Source organism: Glarea lozoyensis (assembly GCF_000409485.1).
Source record: "Glarea lozoyensis ATCC 20868 chromosome Unknown GLAREA14, whole genome shotgun sequence".
Classification (NCBI taxonomy): Eukaryota; Fungi; Ascomycota; class Leotiomycetes; order Helotiales; family Helotiaceae; genus Glarea; species Glarea lozoyensis.
The window spans coordinates 234,665-260,085 of NW_007360988.1; the positions used below are offsets into that span (position 1 = coordinate 234,665).

A 25,421-nucleotide genomic window follows, 5' to 3' on the forward strand; every position below is an offset into this window, starting at 1 on the left:
TCAAATCACCGCATTGTCACCTCTTTCCCTCCAGGCTCGATGACAATCGGAGGGCTTTTAAATTCGTGAATGAACCATGTTCTCGAGTCCGCGTACAAGGTTTTGGATGGTGGCGGCGGCAAGGTATCTGTATTGGTGACAAATGCGCAAGGTGCGCACACCTGCAGCTCGGACTAATTATCGAATGAGAATGCAGAACTACACCTGGGCAGTCTTGAACCTCAGCCTCACTGGTGCCTCGTTCCATCAGAACTTCCGCAACACAAATCAGTCGCCCCGGAATGTTATAAAATCCATGTCGCGCCTAGAGCATTTATCTCAGCTTGAAGACTTGCGGACCGAACACATATCTGGCGCCTGGTCACATTGGAGACCAGTTTAGCCAACAAGAGACGTCTGGCGCTCCGTCAATGACAGAGAACATCACACATCTTGACCTTCTAGTCTTATCTTACTTGGACCGTAAAGTAGGAGAAGCTCTTCACTCAACCATCTCGGAAGACCAAACGAAGGTTTTAGATGGTATCATAGCACAAGGTCTGACAGAGATAGCTAACACAGACAATCGCAAGGTACGCAGAATGTTAATTCCTACAGTAGCTGGTGTTGACGCGGGATTCTAGAATCTTATTGGAGACCCCTCCTCTGAAGGTGGTTTCAACCGAAATTTCAGTCACCAGAAAACAGAAAATAAAACAGATTCATCGTCGCCGCACCGGCCGGGACCATCTCAAGAACCAGAGAGTGACGAAGACGACACGGGGCGAGGAAAAGGCTGGGAGAAGAAACCAAATTACGGATTTACCGGACCTTTACCCGCTGTTCCAGACCCTCCATTGTGGAAAGACGATCCGCCGAAGTGGTTGGATCGCAAAACTGACACGGAACGTCGAGAGCTTGAAAAGGTGCATCAGCAACCTTCTCACACTGTTTCGGCAGAAATTGAAAGAAACAAAGCCTCGAGACGATCGTCTACACTAACGTATATTTCGCCGCCGACATCCCCGAGGAGAGACGAGTCAGGACCACAACTCCCTATTTCACATGAAACTATCAGCAAAGTCACTCTGACCAACAGCCAGAACAACATGCCCAAAAACGTTAAATTCTCTCATCAAGATCCGAGGAGTCGACATTATTACTCGGACAGTGACTCTGCACTGAGTTACGCAGGTTACCCTGACGATGGCGAAGGCAGGAGCCTTATTAGAAGCAGGTCTGGTTCATTGGAACTCAAGGATGAACCAAATATCTCTGTTCCCCGGAGCATGTTAAGGCAAAATACATTCTCATCTGGAACCTCTCGAGGCCCCCCGGAACCGGCTGGAAACGCGGAAGAAGCGGTTGTTGATTGGAGATCCCAAGTCTGCACTGTATTGAATGCCAGTCAAGGCACAAATGACAGAGATTTATTATCATCGCTGCTAGGCCTGATGAAAGATGGCGAAGCAGCCACGGATAAAAAAACAAAGAAAAAGACATCAAAGCCACCCCCGACATATGAAATTCTCCACAGAGTTGAATGTGCGAAAAGTAGCAAGTATAATGTTTACTACGACTCACCCAACTTTGACGAAAGTAAGAGCGGTAGCAAATATCATCTTAGAGGCAATCTGTCGGTTTCAGAAGACGATCTATCGAATTTGAGCAAAGGGAAGACCGGAAACCTTTCTTTCCTGATATTCAAAGAATACCAGTGCTGCCAAAAACATGATGACGAGTGGGGTGACAGCTGGGAATCTTCGCTTTCTAATGATAGTCCCCCCAAAAAAGGTGCAAGGGTGATTGACAGCCCACAAGACTTGTTCATAAAAGACACCATGCAACTCATTTCAGAAGGATTCTGTGTAGCTCTTCGTGCAATGTCCAAGCTCACGGGCAGAGTGCCAGCATGCTACCCAGAGTTCGTGACTTCAGCTAAACTTGAAGCGCCTTATGCGTGGTATTACATTGACCGTCATATCTGGAAGGACTCTGTCGAATCCTTGAAGAAAAAAGATCAGCGCCAGATCACGATGTTCATGAAGCATGCCAACGAGCACAATGGAAATGAATACGAAGAAATAGATTCCTTGTTAGAAAGGGGATTCATAACACCAAAATATCTTGATTGCCTTTTTGTAAGCAACTGCTCTGACACATGAGACCGTGCCCAAAGAATGCTAATGAAAGAAATTCAGATACCCCAACAACTAATTGTGACCAATCCTTCGACAAAGTCAAGTCGTCAGTCCAAAGGTGGTTCAGACCTTATCGTCGCTTACAGACAACTATCAAAACTAGCCAAGCCCATCAAAAGAGGCTCAGAAGATCGATGGTACGATGACACTTCGATACGCAGGCACAAGCAGCCGACTTGCAGGCAAATTAAATACTCTTACTGGGATTTCGATGGAAACTTCCAGGAGAATCAACACGAGATCGATGTCGAGTATGATGATGCTGCTGTAGGACCATTTCCCATATCCGGTCTTAATGTGTATCCTTTGAAATACGCAGACGAAAGTATCAAAGCCAAATTGATTGCGCGAGGGAAAATGTTCTGGGCTTGTCGGGAGCGGAAATATGTTTATTATACCAACACTAATCGTAACAAAGCGAGCTCTGGCGTAAGCATCTTAGTGTTTGGAGATGGATTGCTATGTGGCTAATTTAACCTCTAGCTTGACGGGAGATTCATGGTGGATATTGCTACATACAAGAGAATGCATCCTGGGAATTCGATGAACATCTCACAGTTTGAAGATAATTCAATCGTATCTCAAGACGAGCCACCGGGAGGAGATTTTCTTTCGCTTCTCCCGCCGACGGTACTGGGCTTCAATATGCAGGAGAAGAAGTGGTGTAAGTACAGGGTCGAAGATGAAGGCTTTACTGATTGGGAGCAGTAACTTTGCCTGTCGATCACCTCTCCGACGTCAAGTGGAACAAGCAAGCTTTTGATAGTCTTGTCGTTGATGCGGAGACTAAAACTTTGATCACGGCGATGGTCACCAATCAAATTGACGCTGAGAAAAATACAGATTTGATCAGTGATAAAGGAAATGGACTTATTGTGCTTTTACACGGGTATGGGGTTCAATTCGGCAGGGTGTTTGACAGCTTTACTGAATTTGTCATTTTAGTGGACCTGGAACTGGCAAGACCTTAACCGCTGAGAGGTATTTCCTCCACCTTCCCGGGAGATTGTTTACTGACCATTCAGTGTTGCTGAGCTATCTGAGAAACCGCTTTATCGTGTTACGTGTGGCGATATTGGAACCGATCCAGAGGCTGTCGAAAAGGTAAGCCGCTCGTACCCAGAGGGATCCATGGACTGACTTGACACAGTACCTGAAAACGGTGTTGCATCTGGGCAAAGTATGGGGATGCGGTACGTACAACAAACTCGGCACAAGTGCTAGAGCTAACACGCCATAGTGGTACTTCTAGATGAAGCAGACGTGTTTTTGGAACAACGGACTCTGTCTGACTTGCAGCGAAATGCACTCGTTTCTGGTAAGTCTCCAAAATCCTTTACATTTTTACCGGTAACTTACCAGTATACAGTTTTCCTGCGCGTACTCGAGTATTACGACGGCATCCTGATACTAACCAGCAATCGCGTCGGTACCTTCGACGAAGCCTTCAAATCCCGCATCCAACTCTCCCTGCGCTACGAAAACCTCACTCGTCCGCAACGTCTGCAAGTCTGGGAGAACTTCATCAACCGCCTTGAGAACTTCGACGACGGCGAAATCGATCTCGACGATATCCGCGCCCATACTAAGGAGCTCGCAGCGTATAACATGAATGGTAGACATATCCGGAATGCGATTACGACAGCCAGACAGCTGGCAAGGTACAAGAAGGCGCCGATGAGCTATGCGGATTTGGTCCATGTTATTAATGTGGCGGGGAAGTTTGATAAGTATTTACTGGAGATGCATGCGGGTGTTAGTGAGGATGGGTTGGCTAGGGAATATGCTATTCGATGAGGTTCTTGAAGATTAGCAAGCGAGCTGAAATTTGTGTTGGCCTGATGGAATTGTCGATATCACAATACAACAAGAAACTGTCGAATATGCAAACTGACAGAAAAGAATGTCGCGCACTCGATCATCCATCAACCAGGACAAGTTTGACCTGGATATTTCGACAGCCTCAGATGGATGACAATTAAGCGAGATCTCAGGAGGTATACATTCAGCCCGACAACGAATTATCAAGTCCCTCACACCATCAACCATCTCCCTCGGAATGGTGCGCTTCCACGAATACATCCGCAATTTTTTTTGAAAAGTCCGGTCCAATCCCTCCGCCATACCTCACAATCAGCAACTCTTGCGAGCACTTTTCCCAATAACACGGCCACCACACAAATCGTCATCAAACAAATATATTGCCACTTCCAACCCCTCACAAATACACAAGGTCACCGGTGCAAGGGCCAAGCCTTACATTTATTTAGCCGGCAAAGAGCCCCCTTTTATGTACTTTGCCAGCGGAAGGTAGTTGCTCGTTTGTGGAAGTTTGTGGAACCCGGGTTGGGTTGCGGTAGGGGCGGATGGGGGATGTTACATCGGGGATGTGGTTTTGGGAGGGGGGTGGGATTGGTGCGCGTGTGGCGTTAAGTGGATGTGCCTCTTTTTGGGAATCTGGGGGAGGGAGGTATGATTGGGGAATTATTAGGTTGTTCGTGTGAACGTTTTGGGAAATAGTGATGTTATGTGGTGGTGTTATGGCGGTGCAAGATTCATGTAGATTAAGAAGCGCGGGTAGTGACGGATGGGCTGGGTCTAGTGAAACTTGTTTTAGTGCGAGATCGATCGTCTCTCGGTACTTAGGGGCTCTAGATCTCTGGGCGGATTTCATGCTTAACTTTTAGTGAGTCTCGTATCACGGCTCTCTGTAGACGAGATGAAAAGGACCTTGATGGGCGTACAACTCACTATCAATTTTGCTCCTCGGCGTTACAGAATTTCTAGCTCGGGGCAGTCCCTAACCTAACCCCAAAATCAAGTCCATTCGATTTACCCGGTCTACCAACCTTCCCACGCGGGAAGCTAGATAGATCATTCAGATAAGCCCTTGACTAAAGAAATCCAACGATCTCGAGTTCATGCACCGGATAAACTCCATCTCACGATACGAAATTCGATAGTCTCAACGGGCCAGCGAAGCAGAGGTCTCATTCAGATTTACGAGATCCGTAGGACCTTGTCGAGGGGAGGGGAATTCAGCCTTATCGTTGGGGCGGGTGTACGATGGGGTTGTTTCGTTTATACGTGATTTATTCGTTTAAGAAAAGGGATGACGAAATATGTGCGACTTTATCAAACAAAACAAATAATAAAGGGATGTTGTGTAATTTACTGCGTATTGCGGCTCCGGCTGCAACTACCGCTGCATTACAGCACGTCCCGGGTTCTCCAGAAATAATATTAAAGCGAGAAAAGAAATACGTCGATATGCGGTTGTCGTTAAGATGGGTGTTCTGAAACCGGTTAGGCGAAGAGGGGCGTCTTAGTCGCGACCCTTAGAAGAAAAAGAAGAAAAGCTTGAGCCAAAATACCCGCTTCGGCTAAATACGAGCTGGCAGATCCTCCTTTACGCCGATAGTGAGAGGCGTCTGGGGTGCATGCCTGGGGTACATTACCGGGACATGTACCGTTCGCCGGGTAAAAGTCTTGAGTTGAGGTTGCTAGGGAATATGGTGTAGGGCTTGGCGGGATGGGATGTAGTGTTTTTCCTTCAAATCATGGGGATAGGTGGTTTGGGGAGGTGATAGGATGGGTGTTGGATGGGTAAATTGGAGGTGGAGTTGGGACGGAGGGGGTGGGTCTATAGACCGGGAATGCTGGGGAGCGACGAAACGTTGATGCGCGCCAGGTTGATGGTGTTGACCACTAGGATGATGGGATTTGGGGTGGATAGTACGCAATTATATCACGGGTGTTCAGGACATGGGCAGGAGAGGCGACGGATCTTCGATTAAGGTTCTGGGAATCGGGATTATTGAGGTTGTTTAGTTTTGATTAAGGACGGTAATAGCCAGGACGAGATTTCTCATGGGTGGAGATGTGTATATAAGGTAGATGGGAGCCCGGATTGAAAGAAGGGCCAACCTACTACAGATATCTGCAATAGTTCATCAAAATGGTTTCATTCAACTCCCTTCTCCTCGCTGCTGCTACCGCCGTTGGTGTCTTCTCTGCACCAACAACGGATGTGCTTGCCAACGCCTACCCAAGAGATGTGCTTGATGCCAGAGGTGGAACTCCAAGTGGCACTGGAACCAACAATGGGTATTACTACTCGTTCTGGACTGATGGTGCTGGTCAAATCACATACACCAACGGTGCTGCTGGGTCTTACAGCGTGACGTGGTCTGGAAACAACGGAAACTTCGTTGCTGGAAAGGGATGGAACCCAGGAGCTAGACGGTAAGAAAAGTCTCATCCAACTCACTGAACTCTAGCTGATGATGTGAATAGAACAATCAACTTCTCCGGCACATACAAGCCAAACGGCAACTCCTACCTCTCCGTCTACGGCTGGACCAAGAACCCGCTCATCGAATACTACGTCGTCGAGAACTTCGGCACCTACAACCCCTCCAGCGGCGCCACCAAGAAGGGAACGGTCGTTAGCGACGGATCCACCTACGACATCTACCAGAGCACCCGCACCAACCAGCCCTCCATCATCGGTACTGCTACCTTCCAACAATACTGGTCCGTTCGTCAGAACAAGCGTTCCAGCGGTTCCGTCACCATCGGAAACCACTTCGATGCGTGGGCTAAGTTGAACATGAAGCTTGGTGCGCATGATTACCAGATTGTTGCTACTGAGGGGTACTTTAGCAGTGGGTCTGCTAGCATTACTGTCTCTTAGATGGTTAGATTGTGAGTATTTCCTGCTACCCTTTTGTTATACGAGACTTAGGCTAATGTCATGTTCCAGATGAATATCTCTCGAAGCTTGTGCACGAGCTCGGGTCGATATGGAATTTATATAAGATGTCTCCTGTGCATTTGCGAGGAGAGGGCGGAAGGTTCTGTAAATAGTTAACTTCAAGATTGTATATATTTTGCGCTCCAAACTGAGTTTGGGCATCTATCACATACGCGAGATTTTCTCAACTGATTCCACTTGCTTGCTTCTTTTTCGTGGTGACTCGCGTATTTCGTAATATCCTTTCGGGTTCTGATTTTGACACTTACTCATTTCGTAAGAACAAGTCAAGATAAGATATCTGCGTTCCGAATCGAGATTATGGGTTTCGGAGATGCCGTAGATACTTTCGCTAAGTTGAATCCACTAAACTTCCGCGTGCTCTTCTCACATGCAGTGAATTGCTCTAAATGAAATCTTGAAGTTGCTTTTGTCATGTTGCATCATCTCCCGACTTACCTCCCCTACATAATTTCCACACCAACAAGATTATTTAGTGTTCGTTTCAGAATGAACCACCAACATCGTCTGCCGTTTGTCGGTTGGTACAACATAAGTCTCATGCAAGGAGCCGAAATTAGACGTTTGAGGTGATAGAAGACCAATAAATTGTAAGCAATTTCGAGATGCTCTACTGGATTGCGGCAAATTGTGGGAGGCTCAACTTCATCTTCGGAATGAGTTGAGTGCAAGACCATATTAATTGACTGTTGGAAACACAACGGATTAGGGGTCTGAAGCGGCGGTTGAAGAAAGTAACCACCCCAAACGTTGTCATCGAAAACTCCTTACAGATGTGCGAGGTTACGAAGACAAAACAGCTGGGACGCTGATTACTTTCCTTGATGCTCGAAAATGAGATACATATTTGCGTTGAAGTTCGCATTCTCGCAAGCAACACAGTATACTGTTTGCAAGCAGCCTGCCGAGTTAAAAACAGCATCAGAAACAACAGCCCTCAAGATTTTCGACTGAGGAGTGTTCAAAGTTCAAACTGAAACTGCTTGAAAGGCTGTTTCTTGAGTTGGTAGTCTCACCATTTATGTATTAACAAAGAGTATTATTTGACGAGTGCTGCTATGCTCGATAACCCATACGCCAAAAAGACAAACATGACGAAGGTACGATGTTGGTTGTCTCAAAGCCGTGTAACGTGAAGAGATTTATCGTACGGTGGCCGGGTCAACCACAACGCACAGCCCCAACCTCTCTCCATCTTGTCCCTCCTCCTTCCACTATCATTCTTCAGCGCTTTCAACACTTCACTGCAACAAGTTACAATGGAGCTGCAAGGATCTCTTGTAGACAAGCCTCCATCGTCTCTCTAGAATTAATCATGACCTTGACTTTACCCAATTCCATTATTAGGTGCCAAAGAATAAAAACTGGGGCTCAGCAAAGCCCCTTCAGAGGTCAAGAACTCTGTCTTTATCTCTATTCGTCTGCGGGACAAGCACCAACACGCTGTGCCTTGACTAGGCCGCCCATCTAGGCCATCTAAGCAGGAAGCCGCCTATGCTATCAGCCTCATCCATTTCACCTTTCGTCTTCAAATTTCCTTTCTCCTACCGCTCTTCACTTTCTACCTGTCACCTTCTATCATACTTCCGATCCCATGGTTGACAAATGATGGAACCTACTATTTGTTCCAAGGATGAGCGGCGTTCTCAATTCAAGGGGTTTGATAGCCTCGAGAAGAAGAGAAGCGATCTAATCCAGGCATGTTATCACGACCACATTCTCGCGTGGAAATCTGAGCTAAACAAGCTGTAGGAAGTGCTCCGACAGCTCGAAACTCTCACTGACAGTTGTCGCGAAGCTGAAAGCGACCACGGGAAAGCTCTGGCTGTGTTACAAGCAGACCTGGAAGCAGAGAAAAAGGCACGTCGTGGCTTCCAGGAGATTGTGGCAGAATTAAGAGTCGCCAAAGAGGCAATGGTGAACTCTACTAGAAATCCTGAATGTGATATATATCTAACAATATTCAGGAGAAATCAAGATATGTGTTAGTCTTGATAGACGCTGATGCAGACTTTTATCTGGTCAGTGAACCTTGTACTTAGTACAAACTTGGCTAATATTGTAGTTTGACAAGAAATTCTTGAGCCGTCGAATTAGTGGCGGTCTTGAAGCCGCTGACGCTTTTGAGAAGATAACGCGGGAGTATTTGAAGACTCTCGGTGCGTCTATCAGCGACCCAGAGAAAGTGCACATTAAGGTCAAGGCTTATGCAAATTTGGAAGGACAGTCGAGATTCTGCCTGACAAGCAGGTTAGTTAATAGTTTGGACGATGTCAGCCAGTTTTGGATCGGGTTTACGCGAAGGTTTCCGACTTTCGAGTTTATGGATATCGGTTCTGGTAGAGAAGAAGTTGACCACCGTCTTCGCAGTAAGTCTAGCTCGTACCCCAACTTTTTACATGCTGACAATCTCACAGAAGTTTTATCGCTCAACATTGATAACATCCAATGTAAGCACGTTATTTTGGCTTGTGGCCATGATAGTGGATATGCGGGAGCACTCAGAGAGTATTCAAATACGACGAATGGCGCTCGAATCAGTCTGTTAGAAACCGAAAAGATGCGACATGAAATCACTACTCTGGGATTTAAATCGACGACGATGTTCAGATCTCTGTTCCAGAATGACTACATATCAGCACCAGCTCTGCCTCGACCAGAGTTGTATTCGAAGAAACTCGCTGGCCCAGTTTTGCAGCAAACCGGGTCAGGTGTAGGAGGGCTTGCACCAGTTACCGAAGAGAGGTTGGTCGCCAACGTCGCCAGACTAGGACCTGTTTTATTCGACTCGACTGGCAAACGAGTGGATCGTCCGTTGAGCGTTGATGAGAACCTGTTGAAGGCAATGAGAAAACACGATTTTTGCCATTGGCACTACCTACGTGCTGATTGTGTCAAACCCTGCGTTCGTAGGCACGACTACCGGAGACCGGTCAGCGACAAAGAATTCGATGCCATTTGGTATCTGTCGCGGTTCGGAAAGTGCAATAAGATGAGGAGAATGGGCGGCAACTGCACAGATGACAAATGCATCTTTGGTCACTAGGCTTGTGTCTATCTACCGTATGGTGGGGAATTTGTTTATTCTCTTTGCGGTATGTTTGTTTACAATAGGGCACGGGAAACCTAAGTCGTTTGAAGTGAAGTTTCTTAACTTCAAACGCCGCACCTCTTGCGGTTTGCGGTTTGGTTAGGTATTGAAGTGCGAGGTTAGATGGAGGGTCTTCGTTGATTTTCCGTGGCTTTCAGGCGATTTGTTCCTTCGTTGTGCAGTGGTTTTTTTTTTTTGATTATGGCAAATGATACTTCTCAATTTATTTCGATCTTCTGATATTTTACGCACCAGGGGTAGGGAGTGGATATTTCACAGCTAGCGACATTCACGAATTTCTTTATATAGCAAATAATTTTATTTCGTGGCGGTCTTTCGTCTTCTAAAATGAAGCAAGAAGTTAGCAAGTATCGCTTTTCCTAATTTCATCAAACAAAATCCCCAAGTGTCCAAAACGATTAAAAACATTGTATAACCGACCGGAGTACTAACTCCTTCAAAGTACATGCCTTACACAGGGGGGCATTATTTTTATCTGAATCACACGTAGTCAAAAAATTCCCTAATACTATGACCTGTCTAATCGTGCCTGTCTAATCGTGCTGGTGTCAGGAATGTAAAAGCAAATCAACGGTAAGAATCTCCAAAAACTCTCTATAAGCGGCTAAAAGGTAATTCTGTTTTAAAAGAAAAATGGATAGCTCTTCCCCTATTCATCTACTCGAGTCCAACCGAACGGTTGCTGACGATGTGTTGTTGGGAAAGGGTCTTGTAAGACTTGCTTGTTGTGAGGTTTGCGAGTGTTGGAGCGGATGTGGTCTACGCGATCTTTTTTGGTATTTGGTTTTTCTTTTTACTGTGTTGGGTAAGCGCGCTACTAGGAAATAAATACTTGATAGTCTGGATGGATTGATGACCTGGTAGAGGGTTGAGAAGAGGAGGGGGGCTTGCTTAATTGATTCTATCAATGCCTAGGTACTTACAAGAAAAGTCATCTGTAATGGATTGCGGTGTAGTGTTCTACGATCATTTCTGTCCGTCTGGATACTGTACACGTCCGTCCTGTCTCCCATCGATTTTCTTTTTGCAGACCAAAATGGATTCGAGAGCTGCTTGAGTGTGACAAAACTCTCCTCACTATTCTCTCTCACCTTCTATTTTCCATTCCATCTTTCTGTGTATTGAAGCTTTACCACGATCATTTCCGAATCCTCTTCGACCAGTTTTAGCATCTTCTCAGCTCTCCACGGCCTGTTCGTACCTACGTCGCCATTTAATTTCAGCTTCAATCTTACGCTATGATCTTTCGAAAGACAATTAGATAACATTACAAACCAAAAATAAAGACGGTTGCACTGTAAGAGCAGGAACATTCATTACGATATATTTCCTCGCTACCTTGCTCATTAAATTCATGTTACCATCGAAGACCTGAAGGCGTAGACTCTCGATCACCTTTGAGCTTTGTCGTTGTTTCAAACACCAAGTACTTTCTCTGCCTCAAACCTTTTGCTTATATCATCTCACCCTTACAATCTGGCACCAAAATACAGTTTGCACATGCCGTCATAACTTCTGGTTTTCTTTTCTGATGTCCCCCACAACACTGTGTAGGGCACTCTTCTTCCATTTCGTTCCGTCGAATGGCTAGGAGCACTTCAACTTCGTGGTTTAACCTTTACTCGCTTTTCCTTGAAATTAATGGACCAGAACACACCGACATTTCATACGCCGCTTCCTTTGGGGTAAAGCATAGAGAGCAAGACATCAAGAGTGTTAGCCTTATTACAAGCGGTTGAGTAAATTAGCACCTATTTCACTTTTTTTTAGCCCTCTCGCGCTGCTCGGTCTGTAAAGCTGAACTTTGTACCTTCGATTTCACTTGTATTCGTTTTCTTCATCTATGTGGTCTTCAACATTGCAAGCTATGGTGAATGGCCGCCACAAAAGTCAGCTGCAGCAAACCGGCTTGAAGTACCTCGAAGCTTGGAAGTCTCCCATATTTCTTACCATATGTTCAATGCCGAGAAACAAACGCAAGGCATCAGATGGTGTGCCGGTTTATTTTCAGGTCACTGAAACATTCAGTTTATCAAGTCGAAAGTGAGCGCTTTTACTTTCATTTGCACAGTTCTTCCTACAGTGTCCACCAAACTCGGTCTAGTGAATATCGTCAAGCTGGTGAATTTAAACCAAATGTGCTTTAGAAAATCTCTGCATGCGGGGGGCCAATTTCTTAGCCAACGTGTACGCCATCACCCTTTCACATCCACAGTGGAATTTTACCGCCTTTCTGATTACTTGAGACTGTTTACTTGATACGATATGTCCACGAGACCCGAAAAATGCAGCCCAGAAGATTTCAAATCTCTACTCCACAGGCTACATGGACTTGGCATACAAGGAGACAATGTTGTCCGGTGTGTCTCTCTCACTTTCGAATCTCGCATTGATAATGTATCAATATACCTACAGGATCTCGTCAGCGAAATTGAGCGTCTGAATACCAAGTACAAAGAGGCCAAGACAAGAAACTTCAAGCTCGAGAAATCTCTGGCTGAGTGGCAAGCAAAATCGAAGCGGTACAAAGTTGAATGGCTTACTTCGAAGAAGAAGAAGGCAGCTGCACTAGCAACAAAAATTGATAAGCAAAAGGTAGTAAAGTCTTCCTCCAATTTCAAGATTATACTGTTGGCTAACACACAATAGGAAACACCAAAATATGTGTCAGTTTTAGTAAACGGGGATGCGGACGATTACTTGGTATGACACCGCCATATTTGAAGCAGCAACTTGCTAATATGTGTAGTTTAACAAGATATTCTTGTGTCAACGATTAGAGGGTGGTCTCGAAGCCGCAGACGCATTCTTGGGAAGAATACGAAAATACCTAAAGAATCTCAGAACATCTATCGGCGACGCAGATAACATCGAAGTTGTAGTGAAAGTCTATACTAGTTTAGAGGGTCAGTCAAGAAATTGATCGAGGGATAAGAGTTTGCTTCCTAGTGTCGAAGATATGAGTCAATTTTGAATTGGGTTTACGCGGAACTACCCAAGCTTCGATTTCGTTGCCTACGGATATGGGAAGGAGAAAGTAAAACAACAGCTCTGGCGTAAGAATTATTCTCCCATATAGCCGCCTATACCTCAATGCTAATTGTGTTCCAGATGATCTAGCACTTCATATAAACGACGTCCAATGTAAACATGTCATTTTGGCACCTAGTCATGATAGCGAGCATACCGAAACCGAAGAGCTCCGTTCATACACGGCAGACGCTTCAAGCGGGGCTCGGGTTACTCTGTGGCTAATAGACCAATGAGTCAGGAAGTCGCTGCTTTGGGCTCCAGGTCTACCACGATGTTTAAGTCCCTATTCCAGAATGCTGATAAGGTGGAACCGGAGATGCGTCTAGCGGAACAGTGGATGGAGAAGCCGGAGGTCGACAGCGAGGACTTAGAGCACCCTGTTCTAAGAGCAGACAACTCTCTAGCAGTGGTTGACAAAAAAGGAATCGTCCAGAAAAAGTCCGGCAAAAAAGAAGTTGGAAAAAAAGGAGCCGTCAAGATCAAAGCCATCAATAAGAAACATATCGAAAAATAAATCGTCGCCAAGAAACACATCGACAAAAAGAAAGCTGATACGAAAGACGCAGGTCCAAAAGAAGCCGATCCTAAGGAGACGGACCCTAAAGAGGCTCCTAAAGAGGCTGACCCTAAAGAAGCTAACTCAAAAGAAGCCGACAAAAACAAAAGCAAACGAAAAGAAGTTGCGAACTGCGCCAAACTCGGACCCGTCTTATTTAATTCGAATGGACAACGAGTCGATCGACCGTTAAAAGTTGGCAGGAGAGCCAGGAACCTCTTTACTGGAGGCAACTACTGTTATTCGCACTATCTGGTAGCCGATTGTGTCAAACACTGTGTCCGTAAACATGATTATCCAAGACCACTTTCTGAAGAGGCCTTTGATACTATGTGGTATCTTGCTCGGTTTGAGAAGTGTTCTCGAGCGGGCAATTGCAAATCTGATAGGTGCATTTATGGCCACTAGCACGGGCTTAAGGTGGCGCGTCGTGTAATGGTTTGGTGCTATACAAGGATTTTGTATTTAGATGTGGTTGGACAGGTTAATTTGAAGTCTGGTTGTTGAGTTTAAGGGTCAACCCCACGATGAATAATACCCCTTGGAAGCCCATCCGGGTGTCTCGGTCAGTTGAGTTACCGTTTTGTTTGTATATCCAAAAACTGGTTTCTAAATAGACTATAACAAGTTCTCAAGATTGTCGTAAAGCGATCTGGTCGAGTGGCATGTTCAGTAATATCGTGATATCTAAAGCAGACGGCAGGTTGTCTAGCCACTAGCTCGACGGTTCTTATGGAAAAGTCAATGTTTCCTTCATACTATGCTTCCGTGAAGGAAAGAAATAAATTTAACATATGACGCATACCTCAAACTCGTTATCTTGTATTACTACAAAGTGTATTGCTTAGTGAGATACAAATTCTTCGTTGTCAACAATCCAGCACCAAATAAATCAAGCACTCCCGACTGCCGGCTCTCTACATCGAAAATCAATCAACTCTATTGCAACGGATCTCTTTTATCGACATAGTGTTTTAGAATTCTGTATTGATATGTATATGTCCTCAGAAAGTAAATCAATTCCGGAGTAAAACTTTAGAGAAAAGCTTACTGTAACCTATTGAAGGCTAAAATAAGAGGCCAAAAAGACAAAATCCTACTACCGTATATTAAATATAACATTAGCCTCTTAATTTATTCACTCTACTGGCATATCTTCTTGGAATTTGATACGATTCGATTCTAAAAGTCACTATCGCATCACATGACCTGACCCTCCACAACGCACACGCCCTCGCTTCCCACTAGCGTCCAACTAGCGTCTCCTGCCCTATATAAGCAAAGCTCCCCTTCCTTCCCTTCGAATTTTTTTTCTTTCTTCTTCATACTTACCTTGTTGGCAACTTCGTAGCTCAAGAATTACGAGTTGGCAGAACGAGTCCTCCATTGCACAGCGGGGCGACGAGATCTGTTCAGTATCCTTCGGGGTTCTGATCGGCGGAATTTTTGATTGCATCCTACTGGAAGAAGAGTTTTTTCATTGAGTGCTTGGCTTGAGAGCTGGGTGCGCGAAGAAGAAATTTTATATTGAGGGAGACGTGGTGGGTGGGTTTGAAGACGAAAAACCGTACGATTATTGTTTTGATGTTGAAAACAATGAAGTATGATATATAATAATAAGTTTCGTACATATTTGTCCTACATACCATGCTTACAATCACCATGAGGTCAACTTTGCATGAAATATCATGCTTTTTAATCCTATATATATATCGATCTACCCTCACCGCCGACAGATCGTTGAACGACGCGATCACCAGATTCAGGAAAACGCCACGGCGACGGCGATGGCAACCATCCTCCAGTTCTTGGATCGCATTCTTCAACACGATGGCAGTATGCCAACCATAGATTCGATGTTCGACGTCCAACCATTCCTGCCACGATTCTTAACTATTTACCGTCACGATGTCCAATTTGGAAAAAGAATGATCTTTTCGCTCCCAACTTCAATTCAACTTTAACGCGGCTGTCGCAATATGACTGTATGAGCATATCGAGATTGTCTTGCACCACTTTGAGTTACATCGATGATGGCTTCCAACTTGTCCAAGCTCATGATAAGTTTTCCGCACATCCACACTCGATCTGATGAGAACACCTCAAGCCTACCATGATTGAAATTATCAATTGTTGTCCTGAAGGAATAATTGCTATCATGGCATCATACCCCTCAGCAGTTGAGTACGATGATCGGAAACTTCCATTCACGCAAATACCTCCCTCACAAATATCCACACACTAAACATTTGTTCGCGTTACTCCGCATCAATTCACGAACATCTAGGACACTCCCACGCAACATTTTCAGTTTAACTTTTAAAGATATAATCGGACTTACTATATTGAAAAAACACGCTATGTAACGAACAAAAAACCAGTACAATTGCCACGCTCAATTCGCCGATTATAGCTTAATTATTCTGTTTTAGTTACTAAGTTTATTATGTAGATCGACCCCATCGATCACTGAGAATTATGAACTATGTACCACTATTTTCGTCGTGATCACTCATCCTCATTACTCATTAATCCCTACGAAGGAAGGGGTGGCAGAACCGTCATCGGCGGTGGATGCCCACTCCCCGGGCACAAATTCCAATAAACATAAGCCGCTGATGTCTTAGGGTAAATGACGGTCAAGTCAGCTCTTCCGTCTCCATTCAAGCTAGATTTCACTCGCGTCAGGTTCAAATCTCGGTATCAAAGTGTTCTTTAGTCGGCGGGGAAGTAACATACTCTGAAAAGTCCAGACATTCACCTCTCAAATTTCCACCTCCGCCCGAAACACCCCGCGCGTCCCAGTGGATATGGCTGCCAAGATTATCGGCTGGATTTCCAGGTCCGGCGTTGGTCCAGTATTGGTAGGTTCCGAGGAATTCGTCGATCCAGATGTAGTCCGCTTTACCCTATTGAAGCTTATTAGAGACGGTCAACGGTAATTTGGGATAATTGCTCTTCTTACATCCCCATTAACATCGGCCCATCTGATATTCGCTCTATCGGCGCCTGCAGATGCCTTTGCCTGACCCATCGCTCTGAATACTATGTTGGTATTTATCCATGCGTCCGTACGCCCATCGGGATCGATGCAGAGGTAATCTGGGAAGCCGTTTCCTGTATGGAATGTCAGAACTATGGGGTGTAAAATAGAGAAGGCGAGTCTGTCCAGCACAAAAGCAGTTGTATTTACCTGTGATGTCCGCAAATCGCACTCCCATATCAAAAAGACCAACACCATAATGATTCTTACAGCCACCGCCATCAAACACGATTCCCATATCAGTCCACGCAAACTTGTCAGTGGCAGCAGAATAATCGTTGCGAATCATGCGAACAGATCCCGATGCTTTGTCAACGATGAGGAAATCGCATTTTCCATCGCCGTTCACTGGTATAGATTAGTGTTTGAGGCCACTGGATAAAGCCTGGGAACTCACGATCCGCCAGATGCACATCTTTTCTCGTGTGGCCGGCCATGAGTGAACCGGGAGTATATACAACACCGTACTGTAACCAGTTTGGCGGGTTGTTATAATTTCCAAAGACAGTGAGCGTTCCATCTTTTGCCATCCAGATGTAGTCGTCTAATTCGCGTCAGTGAAAGCTTCAAAATGTACGATAAACATTTTTACCTGATCCCTTTCCACGCATATCACAATACCTAACACCATCTCCTGCTTGCCGCGTGCCACCTCCCGTTCCTGAATTAAACCAAAGCGTAACTCTGAGCTTGTATGCGCCACTTGGACCAATTTGATACGCGACTGTGTAGTCATTGCCAACGCCCTGATAATTGGGGTATGTGACCCATTCTTTATGTCCTTTGACATTACCGAATATCAATTTGCTTAGCGGTTTGGGATATTGTGTCAAGAGAGGATCCCCGAAATGTGTGACTCCAGCCGCTCTCCAAACGGGGACGAGACTATTGACTGAATGGCCTCGTAGGTTAGTCCATGTTGTGACTTCACCCTTGTCGCTTGTCCACACGACATCATCTCGTCCTGATCATTGATTAGCTTTTTTTCCAAACATGTGGTCCAGCACTGCGATATTACCGTCGCCATTTATATCGGTCTGGTAAAGTGTTAGAAAATATTGATCAGTCCTATAATCCGCCATGTCATTGCAACGCAGCAGTGTGTGCTGGGAGGATACGCACAAGTTGGAAACCTCTCCAGTCTCGACCACCGCCCTCATTGAAAACGACTCCCAAATCTTGCCAGTACGTGGGAATACCCACCCCGCCGTTTCTAGATGCTCTAATCGAGCCGTCCGAGGAAACAGTTAAATAATCATCTTTTCCATCGCCGTCAATATCGGCAATAATGACCGTGGATCCTTGCGTGCTTCCTGAGGTGGCAGGAGTAAAAAGCACACCAAGATTGACCCTGCGCACGAGTCAACATAGGACCCAATAATGTGGGAGACAAAGACCCGGTATTCAAAATTTAGGAAGGCTAGCTGCTTCTTGAAGTGGGGTTGGTAAGATGAGGTCGGAATAACATACCACTAAAGTACCGTCAGGTCAGTAGATATTCTTAAAACAGGTTCGACGACCGTTTAGGAATAACTTACGGTAGGTTGACGAGGGTTTGGCCCAGGAGTGTTACGCCAAGCTGAGAGTTTCCCGTCTGGTGCAACGCAGATGTAATCATCACGTCCACTATATAATATCAGCATGTAGACTACTTGGACTCGAGTTGCAACTTACTCTCCATCAATATCTTTGAACCAAGTAACACCCGAACAAGAGGGCATAGGGATTGCGTAATTGAGAAATCCTCCGGGCCCTCCAAAGCCGTTAGCTCCGGAACCGTCACTTAATGCGACTCCAAGGGCCTGGCGGCTGGAGTACAAGTAGACGAAGTCATCGATTCCTGTACAAAGGTGAGCTGCGTAAGATAATAAAATTAACGGTCCGTTTACCATCCTATGTTTCACAATCAGTCGTAAGATCATATATATGCGGACCGCAATCATGTAAAAAACACATCTTGAGAGATTCGAACAAGCCATCGAGTACATACCCCATTGATGTCCGCCCAGTAAACCCGGGCTGGGTCATATCCAAGCCCGTCGCTAGGAATATCAATCTGTGCTATACCTAGGCCTTCGCCTTGATGTCTAGATAATTTGTTATTCGGAGACTGCATTCATGTCGAGATGAAAATACTTACACGTAGACCGAATCATCATTGCCAGATCCTTGTTGAACGGTGACCGGCCCTACGGCGTTGCCGAGGACATTCTCACATATTGTCTGAAAGAGTCCACGGTAAGTCAAAGCCAACAATGGTAGAAAGAACGCGCGTGGTTTTGGGAGGGAAATCAAATGAGCGTACATACGCGATGATAAATATTTGTTAAATATCCGCAGCAGAGAATTTACACTTACGTTGGATATTGCTCCCGGGACGGTGTCATTGATACTTGCAACGAAACCTGGCGGAGTGATCCAGCATTTGGCAAAGGCTTGCTGAATAGCGGAATACCATATGCCACCCATTTTGATATAGCCAGCTAAGAAGCAATTAGAGACGTATTTACATGAAGGAGGATGGGAATGTTTCTATACCATCGCTGGGATGGGTCCCGTCGCCAATGTCAGAAGGACTCATTAGAGAATGCATATCCACAAAATGAATGAGTGCACCTTTATCAATTCTTTCCTGTATCACGGCGGCGAACTGTGCGTTGATGATTTTTACATTGGCTTCCGTTTCAGGAGTACGATTTGGAAGAATATTTGAAAGCAAGATCACCGTTTTAGGGAGAGTTTTAATGATGCGATCAAGAAGCGCCGCTAAACGGACATGATAATTGACGATGTCGTATGACTGGCCTGCGTCGTTTGAACCTTAATGGAAATTACCCAGTTAGCCAGTGTTTTTTGCGAACTCTTCTGGAGACAAGTTTCTGCAAGCAAACTCTTTGTCGAAGTAAGTGTAGTGTAAATAGAAGTGAGTTACTAACCAACATTGATAAGTATTATGTTTGGCAGCCAGGGAAGTGCATGCTCCAATGGTGTAAACACTTGATCCAGACGGGCCCCAATAAAACCAGAAACATCGTTGTCAATCATTGTCCCGCTCTGTAATTCACCCACAAAGTTTACTGAAGCTCCATTAGCAACTAGCTGGGACCTCAATGCTGCTCTGAAGCCATTTTTGTCGGTCGAAGCATAGCCAAAGACGATGGATGCTCCAAGAGGTAATATGCGCAGCGTTACGTCGCTTGGAAAGACACTGCCAACAGGGACACATTTTCCAATCGGTGCCGCAGCAATCTCTGCTCTCTCATGGAGTGTAGGAGTTGAAGCAAAAAGTGTTTCGTTGGGCGGGATAATATAATAAGCATCTATGGACGATAATATAATGAGCGCAAGTATCGAAAGAGTTCTTAGAAATGGCGACATTGCGACGGCTCTTCTCACACTGTCTGTCGAGAGTTGTGTAGTTTGACGAGGAGTCACAATTTATCAACATCCCTCGAGATGCGGCTCTTATTAAGGTTGCATTGTCATCACGATATATCGCTTACCTTGCTTGACCTTATGCAAATTGGGCAGATTCACCTGAGAGCCTCGTTGGGAGATAATCCGAGGTCTAGACATAGCTAGAACTACACGAGCTAGACCAATGAGCCTACCTAGCTGTATCTGAGGCAATAAATTTCATGCAGTTGTACATCTTCCAACATATTTTTTCCAGTCAAAACTGTATGTAAGGGCCGGATATCTAGCTGACATCGTGCGGTCGTTCCAAAAGCAGATATATCCCCGTGGGTGCGTACGGTGCTGCGGTGGAGCTGATTAGGCATCTAGACCGTCGTCCTATACGGGCTGATCACAAGGTCAATTAATAAGTTGATTGAAATCTCTTTTTGGTTAAGTGCGCATTAGTTTGTGTAGCGATTTCCATTCATTCCATGGGAAGTGTTGTCATCATTTAGACTAGTCCCAATTGGGCTTCAGTCACGTGGCGTTATAGAAACAGGCCTCAATTACTCCTTCTCAACTATCATTCACTTACAAATTGCCTTAAATTTATCTTGCATAGCGTTCCGTGCAAGCTAAGTAATAATTTTACTCATAATCTGGGTCCTGTGTCCAAGCAGCGTACACGTGTTGCAGATGATCACACCGCCTGGGCAGAATCTTGTTGGCGTTCCACCCCCCTTTCTAGCAGTCGGTTGTTTTGCTATATAACAAATATCTACCTAGGTAGGCACATCTAGACACTGGGAGAGGACTTTCTCTTGAACACACTATTCCCACGCCGAGATGCAGAAGCTCTTTTCCTGGCCGAGTTATATACAATGGTTCATTGATGTTTACAGACGTCGAACTGGACAGCTCACAGATCGCGAAATGGAGGCTATACATATGCAGCATCAAGGCGCTAGGACTCGCAGGGATCCGTTGGATGTTCGCGTCGATTTATCAGCTAATCGTAACCCGTTGACACGCCCGTCATCCCCTAATACAGAACATCACACCAAGACGAATTTCCAACAGCAGTCTAGCCTCATGAAGCTGCCTACAGAGATACGGCTTCAGATCTGGGCTGTTGTGCTAGGGGGACGTCGCTTCCACCTCGAGACGCCATGGCCCAGACCACTTGGACAGCTTTGTTATTTCGGGCACCTAAGTCATAACGAGCATTCTCTTCAATGTCGCCCACGGATGTCTATCAAGAAAAGGAATATGGAGAAAAATCTGTTCCTTCCCATTCTCATGTCCTGTAGGCAGATGTAAGTCACCTCCGCAATTGTCTGTTTGAGTATTTTCACGTGCGTCGGCCTGACTGGTGCTCCCAACAGATATGCAGAAGCTATTCCCTATCTCTACTCGGCAAATGAGTTTGCCTTGGTGCACTCCAACGTAATGGAGTATCTGCCGCGTCTGCTCCTTCCACAGAGGATAGATACTATTCGCTCACTAGCCTTTCATTGGCTTCATCCAATGGATCCGCTTCAGACGCTTCAGCAAGAGTCACAACAGACCGATACCAGGTTCGTTGGGCTTCCGAGTACGTGGAATGCAATCTGGGGTAATATCTCGGCAATGAAAGGTTTGCGTACGTTACATGTCATGCTTGATGTATTTGCAAAGCACTGGATGAGTCTGAATGAAGATGTTGCTGCGAGATTGATGCAGCCGATTAGGAAGGTGGTAAACCCCGCGGATTTCATTTTGAGTCTTCCATTCCCTTCAATGGTTGGTTCGGTGCCAAGCGCTATCAGATTTCGATGGGCTGCTCCCGACGATTGGCAAGGTCGTGATCCTTGGGAGACCCTTCCTTGTACTATCAGAAGGGTCTCGTCCTTTAGAGACTTTTAGCCCTTCAAGGCTTGCTTGTTGATGCAAAATCCTATATCTTCTGGCTCAAATACAAACTGTCTTGAACGGTTTTACTTTTGATAATCCACACTGATGTGTCCGAGTTCGAGGCAGAGAGAAGATCATTCTAATTATCATGTTCTACAAGATGAGACTTCACCAAGTTCCATGAATCGAGAACTTCTTAGCCTTTAGGCATCTGGACGTTCCACAAAAACATTAGTTGTCTAATTACCAAAGAGGTGGCGCTAAATCAGGGAAGTAAAATTCTCAGTTACGTCCCATCATTTTTGACAGTTTCAGTTTCGATCCGCGATATGAACAAATACTACCCCAATCATTTAAGAACTCTACCAGATTTTCCATACCAAAAATAAACATCGTTCCGGCTCGCGGATAACAAAATAAGTGGTAGTCGAAACAAGACACTTCCTTAAGGAATCGACGAAACATCGTATGTTTCGTTAATCAACCTAGCACACTATCACATATCTTGTCAATCATTTAAGTAAACAAGGCCATTTGATCTCTATTCGAAGTCATCTTATGCAGTCTCAAGATTAATGGCCAACTGACTAACACTTATTTTGTCCTCCACGAGCCGGGCTAAACTAGGTCCTTTCATGCTTAACCAATTGCTAGCGTCCGAGGCGGCTCATACCGCAGACACCAAAAATTACAAAAGCAGTAATATCAGACATCAGACACAAATCGTATAATACCTGTTCAGAAATACATCATATACTCCACGATTGTGAAACCACCACGATTGGTAAACATATAAAAACTGATGTTCGATCACGTTTCGGACTCATACGTCATGATCTCATGAAAATAATTCTTATCTCCGAAATCCTATATATCACCTATACCACCCCGAACCCAAACTTCAATCTCACAAAATCTCACAATCCCCTCATCGCACCCCAAAACTCAAAAATGCTAGCCCTAACCTCCCCAACCGGAAAACTAGGCTCCTCAATCCTCACCTCCCTCCTAAACCACAACCTCATCCCCCCAACCCAACTCCTCCTTCTCTCATCCTCAACGCCCACCCCAAAACTCCAACCCTACATCGACCAAGGCATCCAAGTCCGCCCCTTGAACTACCACTCCCCTGCCCCCTCCGCTTTTGAAGGTGTAACCAAACTCCTCCTCATCTCAACCCCCGAGATAGCACTCGACTACCACTACCCCGACACCCCCGGCCGCGAAAGCGTGCAGATCGAGACGTTGAAATGCGCCATCGCAGCGGGTGTGAAACACATCTACTACACCAGTCTGGCCTTCGGCTCGCCCTCGGAAGCAGGCGTGATGCGCGCGCATTTACGGACCGAGGAATTCCTGGCTCAGCAGTCTGGAGTGCAAGTCACGATTCTACGGCAAGGGTTGTATAACGAGTCGTGGCCGCTGTATTTGGGTTACTACGATCCTCATGATGATGAGAGAGGGGAGGTGGTGTTAGCGGGAAATGGGAAGGTGAGTTGGACTGCGATTAGCGATTTGGGACTTGCGAATGCACTGGTTTTGGCTGGGAAGGACGAGGATTGGGCCGGGAAGACGTTGTATTTGAGTGCGCAGAGGAATGCGTTGAGTATGGCTGAGGTTGCGAAACTTGTAGGGCAAGAAAGAGGAAAAGAGGTCACAGTGAAGGTTGTGGGACGGGAGGAGTATGTGAAGTGTTGTGTTGAGAGAGGGGTGGAGAAGGATAATGTGGAGTGGTGGAGTACGACGTATGCGGCATTGAGGAAGGGAGAGTGTTTGATTGAGGATGGAACGCTGGAGAGATTATTAAAAGTGCAGGGGGTGGAGGTTACGAGGATGGAGGATACAATCAAGAAGATGGTCGGGGGTTCAGCCTGAAATTCAATTCCTTCACGTTCAGCAACAAATGTCACGAATTGTCCCGAAGAACAAAATTCACAGCGACCAAACTAAATGATCCGCTGAACCCTTTGAAGTCGAAGCCACATTTGAAAGTTTTATATACAAAACGCTGATGCTCCAAAGCTGGGGGGTAAAGATTTACCAACGTTACCGCTTTGCAACATAAGAAATATGAAAAACGCTACACCTGATGTCACTGCCCTTCTGACCACAAGACATATAAATTGAAAATGCTCCAGAGTCCGTCCACCGAGCGATTGTATGTGCTCAGGCTTTCAGAGGATCATTCCTGAGACACGAATATGTCTAAAAAGCCCGGCTTCAAAAACTACTCCACGGATTAGTATGCCGACCAACGAGCGAAGACGTCGTTCCAGTACGTACCTCGGGCCAGCCATATTCTTCATCATATATTTCTGGTCGGCAATGAAATCTATCATACTGAACAAAGGAGCCATTCTCCTGTCATAGTCGTAGAAGTGGAATTTCTGATCAGTATCGGTCGGCTCACTACAAAACTCCAGGGCTACATCCAGGAATCCCACAGATGTGCTTGTGCCGTAAAACGTAGGTCGCGATACCGTAATATCATATAAGCCTGCCCGCTCCTTTTCCTTCGCACAACCGGTAACTATCCATGGAGACACATCAGGCCGGCTATCTCCCGTGGAGTCAAAAGGAAGCGAAGCATTCATTCCGAAATTCAGGACATCCTGGGAATATTCCCTCCAAATACGATATTGATTTGCTTTACTGAAGGTGAGTTCTTTGGGCGCATCGAAGTCGCGACCATCGGTATAAATGACAGCGGCCCCGAGTTGCATAGCATAAAATAGAGGTTCAGTGTGCGCGAGCTCGATCGTGTGCTGCCAACCCTCACGGGAGAGCGACCATCGTGGAACTTGATGCAGTATAATCTGTTGACTGTCAGTACGATCTAGAAAATGGCGTGATCTAGCTCACAGGTGACCCTGACCCTTGCCAATATCTCAAATCGTAAGTGAAATTCTGTACAAAAGATCCCTGAGATGGATCTCTAGGATCGATGTACATGTCGAACGCGAAGTGCGGGTCGTGAGGAGCTTCAGGAGAAGTGATGGGAGTGTGGTTGTCAGCCCAACGACGACATAGACCAAAGATAATGACTATTGCACAAAAGGATAACACAGCACAGGCAATCAATCCCGACTTTATTTGCTGAAGTGCGTCCTGGTGTTGTGTACGGGGTCGATTACGTTCCCGGTTGCGGTTTGGCCGCATACCTAGAAGTGGTCTATTCATTTTGAATCGGTTGAAATGGTACCAGAGGCGAGCAGGAGGAAGTTTCGGAGTGTTTGGCCCTCGGTGGACGAAAGTTTGTTGTTGAAGATTAAGCGACCGTCTGGTGGTTCAATGAGACCAAATCGTTATATATTGAATGCCGAAATGAATGCAAATAGAGATGCTGGTGATAGAGTGTGTGAGGTGCTGAAAGAGGACATCAGAACCAAGAGTTCTGAAAGGGATGGTACTTCGCGGTTTAGTTCTTT

The 25,421-nt window shown here is 45.6% G+C and overlaps 8 protein-coding genes across 8 annotated transcripts; 6 read left to right on the forward strand and 2 right to left on the reverse strand.

Moving 5' to 3' along the window:
• Positions 1–410: 410 nt before the first annotated feature.
• GLAREA_06641 (P-loop containing nucleoside triphosphate hydrolase) lies at positions 411–3,977 on the forward strand (the record flags this gene model as incomplete). The annotated part of the gene is made up of 10 exons (XM_008080589.1): positions 411–572; positions 624–2,120; positions 2,181–2,609; positions 2,664–2,844; positions 2,889–3,069; positions 3,126–3,161; positions 3,206–3,284; positions 3,331–3,373; positions 3,421–3,498; positions 3,550–3,977. 10 exons carry the CDS (start codon positions 411–413, stop codon positions 3,975–3,977), a joined length of 3,114 nt encoding a protein of 1,037 aa, XP_008078780.1.
• Positions 3,978–6,138: 2,161 nt separating this feature from the next.
• GLAREA_06642 (Concanavalin A-like lectins/glucanase) lies at positions 6,139–6,876 on the forward strand (the record flags this gene model as incomplete). The annotated part of the gene is made up of 2 exons (XM_008080590.1): positions 6,139–6,425; positions 6,477–6,876. 2 exons carry the CDS (start codon positions 6,139–6,141, stop codon positions 6,874–6,876), a joined length of 687 nt encoding a protein of 228 aa, XP_008078781.1.
• A 1,686-nt stretch (positions 6,877–8,562) lies between these two features.
• On the forward strand, positions 8,563–10,003 carry GLAREA_06643 (uncharacterized protein; the record flags this gene model as incomplete). The annotated part of the gene is made up of 5 exons (XM_008080591.1): positions 8,563–8,705; positions 8,745–8,874; positions 8,925–8,978; positions 9,023–9,326; positions 9,375–10,003. 5 exons carry the CDS (start codon positions 8,563–8,565, stop codon positions 10,001–10,003), a joined length of 1,260 nt encoding a protein of 419 aa, XP_008078782.1.
• A 2,331-nt stretch (positions 10,004–12,334) lies between these two features.
• GLAREA_06644 (uncharacterized protein) lies at positions 12,335–14,066 on the forward strand (the record flags this gene model as incomplete). The annotated part of the gene is made up of 6 exons (XM_008080592.1): positions 12,335–12,664; positions 12,719–12,772; positions 12,819–12,975; positions 13,181–13,273; positions 13,407–13,508; positions 13,669–14,066. The coding sequence occupies 6 exons, from the start codon at positions 12,335–12,337 to the stop codon at positions 14,064–14,066; spliced, it is 1,134 nt and encodes a 377-aa protein (XP_008078783.1).
• Positions 14,067–16,179: 2,113 nt separating this feature from the next.
• On the reverse strand, positions 16,180–20,079 carry GLAREA_06645 (SGNH hydrolase; the record flags this gene model as incomplete). Its single annotated transcript, XM_008080593.1, has 15 exons — positions 16,180–16,273; positions 16,398–16,567; positions 16,624–16,775; positions 16,852–17,049; positions 17,099–17,245; positions 17,294–17,665; positions 17,720–17,738; positions 17,824–18,014; positions 18,236–18,327; positions 18,376–18,503; positions 18,692–18,788; positions 18,842–18,924; positions 19,060–19,184; positions 19,240–19,521; positions 19,638–20,079. The coding sequence occupies 15 exons, from the start codon at positions 20,077–20,079 to the stop codon at positions 16,180–16,182; spliced, it is 2,592 nt and encodes an 863-aa protein (XP_008078784.1).
• Positions 20,080–20,946: 867 nt separating this feature from the next.
• GLAREA_06646 (uncharacterized protein) lies at positions 20,947–22,005 on the forward strand (the record flags this gene model as incomplete). Its single annotated transcript, XM_008080594.1, has 2 exons — positions 20,947–21,416; positions 21,486–22,005. 2 exons carry the CDS (start codon positions 20,947–20,949, stop codon positions 22,003–22,005), a joined length of 990 nt encoding a protein of 329 aa, XP_008078785.1.
• Positions 22,006–22,944: 939 nt separating this feature from the next.
• Positions 22,945–23,868, forward strand: GLAREA_06647 (NAD(P)-binding Rossmann-fold containing protein; the record flags this gene model as incomplete). The annotated part of the gene is made up of 1 exon (XM_008080595.1): positions 22,945–23,868. The coding sequence occupies one exon, from the start codon at positions 22,945–22,947 to the stop codon at positions 23,866–23,868; it is 924 nt and encodes a 307-aa protein (XP_008078786.1).
• A 345-nt stretch (positions 23,869–24,213) lies between these two features.
• On the reverse strand, positions 24,214–25,173 carry GLAREA_06648 (uncharacterized protein; the record flags this gene model as incomplete). The annotated part of the gene is made up of 3 exons (XM_008080596.1): positions 24,214–24,220; positions 24,277–24,809; positions 24,856–25,173. The coding sequence occupies 3 exons, from the start codon at positions 25,171–25,173 to the stop codon at positions 24,214–24,216; spliced, it is 858 nt and encodes a 285-aa protein (XP_008078787.1).
• Between the last annotated feature and the right edge of the window lie 248 nt (positions 25,174–25,421).